The sequence below is a fragment of the Pogona vitticeps genome, chromosome 3 (assembly GCF_051106095.1).
Source record: "Pogona vitticeps strain Pit_001003342236 chromosome 3, PviZW2.1, whole genome shotgun sequence".
Lineage (NCBI taxonomy): Eukaryota > Metazoa > Chordata > Lepidosauria > Squamata > Agamidae > Pogona > Pogona vitticeps.
In genome coordinates, this window is record NC_135785.1 from 7,131,247 (window position 1) to 7,144,592 (window position 13,346).

The 13,346-nt window shown below is 45.8% G+C and overlaps 1 protein-coding gene across 2 annotated transcripts in view; it reads right to left on the reverse strand.

Moving 5' to 3' along the window:
- The window catches only part of ECE2 (endothelin converting enzyme 2), a 61,049-nt gene that overhangs the window by 31,521 nt on the left and 16,182 nt on the right, over positions 1–13,346 (reverse strand). For both annotated transcript variants that reach the window (XM_072996292.2, XM_072996291.2), the window contains exons 3-6: positions 8,573–8,717; positions 6,418–6,633; positions 4,460–4,584; positions 2,399–2,545 (exon numbers count right to left, since the gene is read on the reverse strand). In XM_072996292.2, coding sequence (XP_072852393.2) covers positions 2,399–2,545; positions 4,460–4,584; positions 6,418–6,633; positions 8,573–8,717 — 633 coding nt within the window. The remainder of the gene's footprint in view (positions 1–2,398; positions 2,546–4,459; positions 4,585–6,417; positions 6,634–8,572; positions 8,718–13,346) is intronic.

The following is a 13,346-nucleotide window of genomic DNA, read 5'->3' on the forward strand; positions in this document are numbered from 1 at the left end:
AGACTATGCAAGAGAGGGCTGAAGAACACAGGTTGGAAATTTTGTTTTGCTGGACCACAGCTTCCCGAGATATGGACTGTAGTCCATAAAGCAACTTTCCCAAGCTCTGATACAAATGGAAGTTTTGGCTCCAAAACAAATCATAATTTTCCTCCGCATCCTAATGTTCACTGTGAGCTAAATCTGTTTCTCAGATACAGAAGTAGATACTTCTGAGATACAATCACTCAAGGAGCAACTGAATTGTCAGGGCTTGAAAAAATTTTTAGAATGTCTCACCAGTCAAAAATTTCACCAGTCAGCATGACCGGGCTATAGCCTTGCAATTTATGTTAACAATTTTAAACTAGGCACTTCTTCGCTTTTATTTCTACGTAACAATGTGTACAAACCCACAATAAACTGTATTACGTACACAGGAATCACTGATTTATACGCTCAGATTTGGGTTGTTTTATTACCTCTGTGCCTGTGGGGTCATGAAGCTTATATTTTGAATGCCTTTCTTTTGAATGTCTCCAGCAGAAATAAAACTGAAAGCAAAAGCGCTTGGCCTCTTAAGGAGCCAGGTCTTCAGTTGAAATTGGGAGCAGGGAATCTCCATATTCTCCAGCATGGGACTACTCTACATTCTCCTGCAGAGCTATATCTTTATGTGCCGCTCAAACTCTCTTCTCGCAAGAAGAGGGCAGTTTTCCTTTTGCAATGGGAGGGGGGCGGGGAGGACCGCAGGATCAGAGAGAGACAGCCTCGTTGAGCAGCATTTTTCACTCGTCACAGACGAGTGGACGAGTGCATTTTTCGAGCCCTGTGAATTGTCCTGTATTCTAAATGCCCATCCCCCTACTCAGAAAACCAGCAAGTTTGGCAGGAAGCAAAATCAGGAGAGAATCCTTTCTCTCTTTAAAGGTTGCTTTCTGCATGCAGGGGGTTTAATTTTATTTTTCGGCATGGAAGGAATTTCGACATGTGAGACTCCAACTGTGATCTGAAGTAAGACATCCCTGAATCTGTCACATTAGTAAGTAGGAAACCTACGAGCATCCAGCCCCTGAAAGTCAATGGTAGAGTCACAGCTTTAGAAATCCCTGGATCTTCCCATTCAGTCTCTATCCTTGGACCAGATTAAATTAATTTGCCTTCTCTGCCTTCTGCTTCTGGCTGTGTCAGTCCCTTTGAGGAAAGAACCGGACATGTTAAGCCTTGAAAAAAGAAGAACGGGGGTACACAGGAGAGTACTTTTCAAAAACATGAAAGGCAGTCATACAGAGGAAGGGCAGGATCCGTTCTCGGTCATCCTAGAGTGCAGGACATGTAATAATGGGCTCATCAAGCTACAGAAAGCTAGATTTAGTCTGACTATCAGGAAAAGCTTCTTAACTGTTAGAGCAGTACGACAATGGATCCAATTACCTCGGAAGGTGGAGAGCAACGCTGGAGGCATTCAAGAGAAAATGGGGCCATCGTCTGTCAGCTCTGCTTTGATTTGGATTCCCACCTTGAGCAGGAGGTAGGACTCGATGGCCTTATAGGTCCCTTCCAACTGCACTGTTCTGCAGACCACCTTCAGCCATGAGAAAAATGCTAAGCCACAAGGAACTCAAGTGCCCTTTGCTTTCCCTTCCAGCCTTTCTCCACAATATTTGAAATCCTGCAGAGCTATCCATGAAAGGTGATCAGTCAGCAAAAGCTAAGGGGTGGGATGAAGGTAACGCAAGATACTTCATGTTCTCTTCACACTGACCATCTTTAGGTACTACGAAAAGACAACATGGCATAGCTTGGTGAAATTTGACTTATTGTGCTGGCTGAATGTGGCACTGCAAACAAACAATGGTTTACACAAACCAGAATTAGAATCTAGGGTTTGTTCTGGGCTTATCAACTCCAACTTTTTGAAATTATGGCTTGATGTGGTGTTTTGACCTGACAAGAAGTGTTTATTCCTTCGTCATTTCTTGGTCCCACATACCTTCTCTAGTTGTTTGCCTTTTAGAACGAGTACCTACTCAGAACAAGCCCCATTTTCTCATCCCCTCTTCTTACCCTAAACTTTGCAAAATATTGGCTCCTTTATGGGATACAGTGATCTGATGGACCAAATGAATAATGGTAGAACTTAGAAATGTTACCGTTTCATTCATTCATTCATTCATTCATTCATTCATTCATTCATTCATTCATTCATTCATTCATTCATTCATTCATTCATTCATTCATTCATTCAAGTTGAAGAACCCTGTAACCAGAATGCTATCTGGGGGATTCTGGGAGTTGTAGTCCAAAAGAACAATGATTCTAAGTACTGCATACTGGTAATAAGAATGTCTCCCTTTCTGACCTATGGTTATTTGCTATGAACATGTTCTACTGGATGGGGGCAGCTGAATGGAATTACCTGAATGATGTTGCTGTTAGAACTTTTGGAATCAGCTCCCACAAACACAGTAAAGAACGGAGAAGCCCGGTACGTTCCTGACACCAGTTTCAAGACCTCCATGAAGTTCGTCTGATTCGAGGAGCCAGTAATGTTCCAGCCACCAATCTATGGGAAGCAAACATGCAAAGGTGAAATAGGATGACAAAGGGAACTACAATCCTCCCCCAGTCCTTTGTAACCATAAACAAACAATCACACAAGGAATGGTGCGTTGTTCTCCTAGCCACTGGGAATCTGACTCGGCTTTCAGTCCAGCTTCTGATATTTCACTACATTTTGCCCATATAAAAGCTTGGCTAGATGGCCAAATTAGAATGGGACGGATCAGGGTAGCTGGAGATTGGCTAAGGTCGCAAAGAGATGTGTTGTGCGATTCTTGCCTCCACACGCAAGGATTGCATCGTTTTGGGTCATGAAACCACACTCCTCTTTCGGCGACTCTATTTAGTACGATGAAGAACTTCTTTCCTCTTTAAAGGGAAAGATCTCTAAGGCTGTTATGCAGCTGGCCGGCTGTCCTTTTGGAGAAAGCTGCTTCATAATCAAGAAATGGAAAGCTTTCACTCAGCCCTCCTTTAGAGAGCAGGGGAAATTTTGCACGGAAAACTTCGTCTCTCTTCCTCTCAAAAAGAAAAAAGAAAAAAAGAGCAGAACAGATGCTACCCACTTCTCAAGATCAAAAGGCAGCTTTAAGAGTCGAGAAATGAGAAACATCCATTGCACTCGACTTTGGTGGGGAAGGAAGAAAAAGCTTTACATTTCTTTTTTAATGGTTGCTAACTGCCACAGTGCATCAGCAATGCTTTGATAGGGCTAAAAAAAACCCCCTTCTTTCAAAGCTTTGAAAGAATTTATTTTTAGCCCTATCAAATGTTAGGAGCAAATAAAAAGAAACTGAAAACCTCCTCTGCCATCCGAAGGAGAACTAAGCAGAAGCTTTTCATTTCTCAAAATCATCGAATCAGCTTCTCCAAAGAGATAGCCAACCAGCCACTTTGGTTCAATCCCAGTGATCACACATGCTGGAATCGAACCAAAACAGAGCTATCTCCACTTAGAAAAGATTTGACCCTGGCACTAGGAGCCAAAAGGGTATGGGTAGGAAGACTGTGAGGAGGGACCGGTTCATGCTTGCACTTGTCATCTGGAAAAGGGGTGAACATGCCAGTGGACCAAACACCTGCATGTTGCACCCTAAGTCTTCCTCCATAGTCTTAAAGAATAGATGGGCCTTTTTTTAAAGGGAAGCTGAGAGTCTTGGGACAGTGAAATCTTCATTTTATACCTAATTCCATGATATATTATACACAGGAGAAGTTTCTTTGTTGCTTCCTGATTCCTGCTTAGTAAAATAACGTACACATACACTCATCTCAGACAGCCTAATTCGAAATACAGTGGCAGTGCATTTTCCAGAGGGGTACCATGTCAGTCGGTTCAGCAAAACCAGATCTTAAAAATTAAGAAGTTTTAATTAGCATGTGTTCCACCAGCAATATTTTGGCCAGGTAAGAACATAAGAAGAGCCCTGCTGGATCAGGCCAAGGGCCCCTCTAGTCCAGCTCCCTGTATCTCACAGTGATCCCACCAGATGCCTCTGGGAGCACACGAGACCACTGGATCCCTGTCTCCTGATCCCCCTCCCCTGCATCTGGCATTTGGTGGTCCCTTCCTTTTAAGCCTGGAGATTATATACACCCCCATCGCTTGTCACCTGCGATGGGCTTTTCCTCCAGAAATCTGTCCAATTCCCTTTTCAAGGCATCTAGATGCCAGATGCTATCCCCATATCCTGTGGTGAGGAGTTCCACAGACTAACAGAACGCTGGGTCAAGAAATATTTTCTTTGGTCTGTTCTCATTCTCTCATCACTCCACTTGAGTGGATGTCTCCACGTTATAGCTGTTTGTGACCATCTGAAACTCAATGCTCATGATGGTGTTCCTTATGAGAAACGTCATTTTAGGCCCGTATTCTTTTTTTAAAAAAAAGATCACTCAATTTCACCGCCAGGCTCACCTTCTCTATGAGATCCATCAGCGGCTGGGATCCCAGCTCCTCAATCTTCTGTTCTTTCAGACACGACAGGTAATAACGTTGGGTCTTTCTTTCAGCTTCACTGCTGGAGTTGAAAGTGGCATTTTCTGGAAAGGAAAGTAGGGCGTGGCCTCTGAGCAAGCAGTAAGGGGTCAGGCAGCACCACAGGCCCACCGTGGCAGCTGTGATCTCCCAGATTCCAAACCACTCTTCAGCAGTGTGCTTGGAAGGCTACTTTTTAAAACCAGTTTGCATTTGTTACTTGTTGCAGGATTTGAAAAGTAACCTACTACAGTGGTGCCTCACTTAACGATTGCCAGCCTTACGATGAATCCGCTTCACGACGATCTTTTTGTGATCGCAAAACAATGGTCTAAATGGGGGAATTTTGCTTAGCGATGATCCATTCCCTGCTTCAGGAACCGATTTTTGCTTTACGAGATCAAAAACAGCTGATCGCCAGGTTTTCAAAACGGCTGCCGGGTGCTTAAAATGGCTCCCCGCTGTGCTTAGGGATGGATTCCTCGCTATACAGGTAGCTAAAATGGTCGACGTATGGAGGATCTTCGCTGGACGGTGAGTTTTTACCCCACTGGAACGCACTGAACGGTTTTCAATGCGTTTCAATGGGGTTTTTAATTTTGCTTTATGATGTTTTCGCTTAACGGCGATTGTCCTGGAACGGATTATCATCTTTAAGCGAGGCACCACTGTATTTTTAATTCATTACAGTGCCAAAGAAATAACTCCCTTATTTGCTTGCTACTTTTCTGTTATTTTCTGTTCCTTAGGACTGTTATTAACTCATCCCAGTGTTAAAGAAACATCTCCATATTTTGCCTGCTACTTTTCTGTTCCTTAGAACTGACAACAGAATGGCATGAAATGTGAACACTTTATGTCACACTGCTTTTAAAAATGCACCTGAAGAGAAACTAGAAATGTTTCATCCGTAAAGTAACTTTAATCTTGCCATTATGTAACTTTATTATACTCTTGGTATGTAAAAGACTAGCCAGGTAGTATTATTTGTAACTCTCTAGCCAAAATCCTGTTGCTGAGTTATTCCTGCAGAAGACAAACCAAGTAATTTCCAGTGGCTTCTCTCTGGCAACTAGTAAAGTCCCACTTGGATTAAGCAACAGGATTTGGGTGTTTACTTCCAACCCTGCTCTCAGAAATTGGTTTCCTTCCAATTAAAAGGAGGCTGAGACCAACCAGGTGAAGGCTGAGCTAAATAAAAGCACAGCCTGCTGCTTACAAACCGCTCCATCATGTTTCAAGCACTCCCTGGGTGGTTTACAATTTAATGGTGCAGTATATAAATTGGATGTGGTGGTGCTGCGGGTTAAACCACAGAAGCCTCTGTGCCGCAAGGTCAGAAGACCAGCCATCATAAGATTGAATCCACGCGACGGAGTGAGCTCCCGTCGCTTGTCCCAGCTCCTGCCAACCTAGCCGTTCGAAAAAATGTGAGCTGATAAATAGGGACCACCAGGGTGGGAAGGTCATGGCGTTCTGTCTAGTTGCGCTGGCCACGTGACCACAGAAGCTGTCTACGGACAAACGCTGGCTCTATGGGTTGGAGGCAGGGATGAGCACCACGCCCTAGAGTCGGACACGATTGGACTAAATGTCAAGGGGAAACTTTACCTTTACTATATACAGATTGCCCTCACCCCCAACTAGCTGGATATTCAGTTTACTGACCTTGGAAGGATGGAGAGCTCAGTCAAATTCAAGCCGGCTACCTGGGATTGAACCCTGGGTCATGAGCAGAGGTTTGGCTGCAGTACTGCAGTTTAACCACTGCACCAGGAGCTTGGAAGCATCTTGAATGGGGGATGCTGGGAACTATTATCCAACAATAAGACACACAAGCTCTGGGTAAGTAAAGAAGAGGAATCTCTCAAATCTACCTGTGCGAAGTAACATCTCACCTAGCAGGTGTTTCATGATAGCCTGATTCTGGTCCCAGATGCTGTTGAAGGTGCTCCACTTGGAACGGCCGTCGGGCAGAGGGTTGCGCTTGATCCACCCTCCGCAGGCGTACTGGTAAAAATCATCACAGGGGTTGGTCTCTCGGTCCAGAGCCTCCAGGACTTTGCCGGCCACAATGACACAGGCTTCCGTCAGGCAAGTGGTGTGCGAGGGATCTGGAAGGGATACAGATATGTGCCGTGGTGTCTCACAGAAGCCCAAAGATGGAGCGGCTTTGATGTTTCTTGCTCCACAGGACAGGATGAGAACCAGCAGATAAGGGATCTCAGAGGAACAGATTTGGGCTGAATTTTAACAGAACTCTCTCTGGAACTAAAAAAACCCTCTTTGGCCATGTAAGAGGCTACCTTGAGAGGGGGTGAGATGTCTTCACTGGAGGCATTTCAGGAGAAGCTGTAGCCGCATCCTGCACAGCAGACCACACACTGGACCGGAAATGGAATTAGACCAGGGGCGAGCCACATGAGGCCTGAAAGATAGCAGGATGTGGCTCCCTAGAAGCCCAGATGTGGTCTCCAACCATCCTGAGACACCCCCTCCACAAGTATCCCACGTCCTATTCTTTTTATTTGTTGAAATATATATATATTTTTTTACTCAAAATGTTCCCTCTAAGGGGGGTGGGTGGATTCTGCCACATTTTGAAGGCCACTCGGGGCCCTGCCCCTCAAAACTACCTAAAAGTGGTTAAAACTTATTTAAAAGTTTTTAATGGCATTTGGGAGGGTGTAAGGGGATTTTCCCATTTATTAAAAACCTATATTTTAAAAGGAAAATATCCGAGGGTGGGGAGCTGCAGGAACATGTATAACTCCTTAATCTCCAGGAATCAGGCTGGGCAGCCCCCAGACCTCTGGCCACACCTTAGCCTTAGAGCAGGGAGTTCCCAACCTTGGGTCCTCAGGTATTCTTGGACTGCAACTCTCAGAAATCCTGACCGGCATAGCTCGTGGTGGAGGCTTCTGGGAGTTTCACTCCATGCACATCTGAGGAGCCGAGGTTCGGAAGCACTGCCCGAGATTAGATCATCTTCAGTGTCCTATTTAAAGCGATGACTCGGCGGGCTTCAGGTGACTAAGACACACATGGAGAGGTGACCATGCTTGGTAGCTCAGAAGTACTTTTGGGGTGTGTGTGTTTTTCTGGGGAGAAGCTTGTTCCTTTAATAACTTCTGTGCTTTAGTCACTTACGATAAGCTTCCCAGGCTAACACACCGAGGAGCTGAGAAGGAGAAAGATGGAGGGGTTTGGGTAGCCTAACAGTTTGAATTGTGGTGCTGGAGGAGGCTCTTGAGAGTCCCCTGGATTGCAAGGAGAACAAACCTATCCGTTCTGAAGGAAATCAACCCTGAGTGCTCACTGGAAGGACAGATCCTGAAGCGGAGGCTCCAATACTTTGGCCATCTCATGAGAAGAGAAGACTCCGTGGAAAAAACCTTGATATTAGGAAAGTGTGACGGCAAGAGGAGAAGGGGACGACCGAGGATGAGATGGCTGGACAGTGTCTGCGAAGCGACCAACATGAATTTGACCCAACTCTGGGAGGCAGTGAGACAGGAGGGCCTGGCGTGCTCTGGTCCATGGGGTCACGAAGAGTCGGACACGACTTAACGACTAAACAACAACAATAACAACAAAACAGCCAGGCAGGCTCTTACTTCGGTTGAGTATATGCAACAAGAGCAACCGTCTGCCTCCACTTCCTCTCCTTCTGCGATTCTACAATTTCCCCTGGGAGGAATGTTAGACTGTAAGCTCCTCAGGGCAGGGTGGGGACTTGGGATTACTTACAAGACAAAAGCAATTTCACACACTGAGTTCCTCCACAAACAGGTCAACATTGGAGAGGACCCTCCAACATCGAAGGTTTTAAAATCTCTCTGATTTGCAGAATCCAAATCTCTCTGATTTGCAGAATCCGTCTGGCAGTGCGCTCTCTGCCTGGTCATGCCCTAACCCTGTCCCTTCCCTTCACAGCCAGAGTGACCGCCTCCACCAGACCCAGGAGGTTTGATCCTTCCAGAGCGAACGGAGGCCGAGGGTGGCAGAGACTCTGGCCTGGGGATCGGAGGCCCAGCTGCCACGTTCACCTACCTCTACTGTACTGGATGCCCATGATAATGACCGAACTGAGAAGCAGCAGAGCCATGAAGAGAGAGAGGGCGCACAGCATCAGCTTCATCTGGGTGCTGGCACTGAGGCGGCTCAGCAGAGGGCTGTCATTTTTCCTGAAGCCCACCTGGAAGGCAAAAAAACAGAGGCAGGAAATTATAAATAAAGAAAGGCATCCAAAGATAGGATGATATATTAAATGATGGAAAAGACTTGACTCTTCTGATGTGCGGCGGTAGGACCCTTGTATCTGCGTGGGATCAGTCCCAAACCCCCCATCCACCCCCCCAATGTGGATGCTGAAAAACATGCATAACAGTGAACCATATTTTAATAGCTACACATAGCATGGTCTCTTGTTCCATCTAGTGGTCAGTTCTCGTAACTTCACCTTTAGAAATAGGTATTTCCAGGATTTCTCTTTTAATATTTTCAATAATTTCAGACTGTGGATAAATGAATCAGTGGATACGGATCCTGTGGATACACGAGTCCTACTGTGAATTTTTTAAAGCCTACTCTTCAGTCAAAAGAGGCTCTTAGGGTAGCTTACCCTAAAGAGCAGGAACATTGCTCATTTTTACAGATATATATATATATACTTTAAAAGACATGGTCCTTGTGGAAAGAAAGGAGTAAAAACCAGAGAAAGGAGGCTCAGGCATTGGTTTTTGAAGCTTCAAGATCTGCAATGGGCAAGAGCTGCTTACTCGCTTTCATGTCTTACTTGGCCTTGGCCAAGGAGCAGCGCTACGTCAGATCTGACAGCTTCCCTCGCCCTACTGGCATGCGTGTCAGGCACAACGGTGGCCTCTCCCAGATTCTTCGTACCTTTCACGAAAGGGTGAAAGGCTCAGCGGTAATGCCAAGGTTTTGCATACAAAAACTCTCAGGTCCTTGCACCATAGGGAAACATTTGAGTCTGCAATCTGCCAGTCTTCACAATAGATCAGGGCTAAGTGACAGGTTGCCTCAGAGGGCCAAATACAGCAACCTAGCACCTGGAGGGAGGCACTGCCCCATCCTGTTTTGTTTTTTTTTAATATTTTTAATGCTCAGAAAATATTTTGTGCCCTCTAGGAGGCATGGGAGCATCCCCCCAAAAAATATTTGGCAATGCTGTGCCCCAATTTACCATCTTTTCCATGTACAAGACTATACAGTGGTGCCTCGCATAACGAGCGCACCGTTTAACGATGAATCTGCATAGCGATGTGGATTTAGCGATCGCTAATACGATCGCATACCGATGGTCTAAATGGCCAAAATTCGCTTTGATTAGTAAGCGTTTCGCTTACCGATTTTCGCATAGCGATTTTTTAAAATCAGCTGTTCGGCGGTTCCAAAATGGCCGCCGGACGCCCAAAATGGCCACGTGCAGCGTTTTCACGCCCTGCCCTCGCTTACCGAGGGCGTGAAAATGACGGCCGGATGGGGAAACATCGCATAACGGTGAGTTTGGGCCCCACTGGAACGCATTAAACTTTGTTTAAACTTCGTTTAATGCGTTCCAATGGGTTTTTTCGTTCCGTATAGCGATGTTTCCCCATAGCGAAGGTTAATCCGGAACGGATTAACCTTGCTATGCGGGGCACCACTGTACTTTTGTCTAAAAAAATTTGGCTAAAAATTGAGGGTCATCTTATACATGGAAGTAAGCTGAGGAGAGAACAAAAACAAGTGGATGGGGAAGCTGGGATCAAATTGTTCCTGCAGGACTCTGATCCCTCCTATCCCCTCCACTTGCTAATCCTTGGCAAAAGGAAAGCAGGGATCAAAGCGCTGCAGGATCACTTTGATCCCTGCTTTCCCCTCAGGTGGCATCGCTCATTAAGAAATTCCTAACACATAGACATACTTGAAATCCAAAATAATCGCCACCCATCAGAGCAGGCAATTGTGTGTTTAGAATAGTTTCCCCCAATCTGCTGCCCTCCAGGTGTGTGGTACTCTGCCCCCCATCATCCCCACCCAACACTTGGCATTGTTCACTGGGGATAATGAGATATGTTGTTTAATTCATCTCGTAGAGGGCATTTGGGTGGAGAAGTCTGGCTTTCCAGGTCTTAGAAGAAGCAAGAGAGTCCTAAGTCCGTATGGGGCTTCCTGCTATATCAAAATTTCTCCTTCTCTTCTCGTATGTAAGTTGTTCTCCATTTTCTCTCTTTCTGGCATGAAGCTCTCTTCCTGGTGTTCTGCTGATTTTCAGCTGACATAGCCAGCTGCCCAGGGAATGGGGGAGAAATTTTCTAAACAGCTTTGCCCGCCCTTGAACGGGAGCACTCCGCCCCTTGCAAAAGAGATGATTTTGCTGCAGCCTTCAGGTTTAGTCCTAGGAAGTGAGGGGGGGGGAGCCCAGCGTTTAGCTTGTGTGACAGGATTCACGAGTGCTTTCCCCACCACTTTGCTTTTTGCAGTTGTGTTACTTTGCATGAATAATAGATCAGGTAGTTTTAATGCTTCCTGGGCTGTAAATCTGCAGGGAGGGGGAATCCCCCGTAAAAGACAGCGTTCAAGGTGGCTTGCAAACCTTTTAAAAGAGTGAAAACAGAAAATCACATTTTGCGTTAAAAAAAACATTTGTAAAGTGGTGCCACCACAAAACCATTAAAATCAAGCAAAGACATTAAAACCGTTAAACTCAGCAAGCACACATATTAAAAACAACACAGCGAGGCAAATTATGTATCATGCACCACTCTAGAAAGATGTGTTTTTACTCCTTGCTTAAAATCACCCAGAGTGGAAACAGTGACTCGGAAGGGTTTAGGAGACACTCAGAAGAAGACATTCTCACTCATGCTTGCTAGGGGAGCCTACAAAACTGTGGGTATTTTAAAGAAATGCCAACATTAGGACATTGGGACAGAGTCAGAACAAGAAAAACAGTCCCTTTGATAGCCAGGTCATTGAACACTTTAAAGGGTAAAACAGACACCTTGAATGGGGCCCAGTAAGCAACTGGCAACCGGCGCAAGTCTTTCAGCAACACAGTGATATTGATCACAATATCATGCACCCGCTAGCAACCTAACGACTGCATGTTGCACTTCAAGGGCAGGCCTATATAGAGTGCATTGGAGTAGTCAAGACAGGATGTAACTAAAGCTGTTGTGTCAAGTTGACTCAGGAAAGCTCATGGTTGCCACACTAGGTATTTTGTTTGTTCATTCACTCGCATGTTCATTCGCTCGCTCGTTCATTCACTCACTCGTTCATTCATCTTAAACGTTTTTATCCCTCTGCCGCCTGGAAGTTCAGCAACAGTGCAGAGTCAAGCAGAGTCCCCAGACTACAAACCTGACTTGTCCAGTTCCTGGATATGACTTTCAACGGACCAGCAGCACTTCCGTCTTGTCAGGATTTCGTTTTGGCTTGTTCGCCCTCATCCAGCCCATTACTGAGCGAAGGCAGCATTCAAGAGTCCTGACTGCTTCGTCAGTATGGAGGGGCAAAGAGCCGGAGAGATGGAGGGGGCATCGACATATTAGTGACACCTCCTTCTAGAGCTCCAAATGGCGTCTCTCTGAGTATATAAAGTGGAGTTCTGAGGAATACCACAGGCCAAAGGCCGTGGTGTCAAACAGCACCCCCCCACACACACACACCCTTTTGCATACATCCTGACAGGAAGGATCAATTCCTCTGTCATGTCATGTCCCCAAGAACTCAATCTTTTGGGTGTTTTTTTTTTAGTCGTTGTCATGTCCAACTCTTGGTGACCCCATGGACCAAAGCATGCCAGGCCCTCCTGTCTTCTACTGCCTCCCGGAGTCGGGTCAAAGTCATGTTGGTAGCTTCAGTGACCCTGTCTAACCATCTCGTCCTCTGTCGTCCTCTGTCTCCTCCTGCCTTCACTCTTTCCCAACATCAGGGTCTTTTCCAAGGAGTCTTCTCTTCTCAGGAGATGGCCAAAGTACTGGAGCCTCAGCTTCAGGATCTGTCCTTCCAGTGAGCACTCAGGGTTGATTTCCTTCAGAATGGAGAGGTTTGTTCTCCTTGGAGTCCAGGGGACTCTCAAGAGTCTCCTCCAGCACCACAATCCAAAAGCATCAATTCTTCAGCAGTCAGCCTTCTGTATGGTCCAGCTCTCACTTCCATACATCGTTACTGGAAAAAACCATAGCTTTGACTATGCGGACCTTTGTCAACAAGGCAATGTCTCTGCTTTTTAAGATGTTGTCGAGGTTTGTCATTGCTAACTCAATCTAGCACGGCTATCAAACAGGATATGATGGTCAATGATATCAAATGACACTGAGAATGGATAAGGTGATGCTCCTCTTATCCAGCCCCCAGTGTTAGTCATCTACCAAGGCAACCAAACTAATCTCAGTTCCATTTCCCCACTAAAAGCCTAGATGAAATGGGTCCAGAAAGCCAGTATTATCCAGGAGGGACCACGTTTGCAGAGCCACAACTTTCTGAAACAGCCAAAACTGGGAAAAGTGAGACTGATCTATGGTTAGCCAAAACCTCTGGGTCACGGGAAGGTTTCTTTAAGAAAGGTTTTATGACAGCTTCTTTTAGGCACGATGGGGAAGACCTTTCCTTTAAGGAAGCACCGACCTCCACCCACCCACCCCTTAGCTTTGGGATCAGTCCTATCTTGGCAGATTGGATTTCTCAAGACGTGATTGAGTGAGCAGAGAGCAGCTTTCACCGCTCCAAGCACTAGGTCCCCCCATCTCTCAGATCCATCCAAGCTGAAAAGAGCTAAAAGGATCAGCGGCTGTCCAAGTGACATCATCGTGAC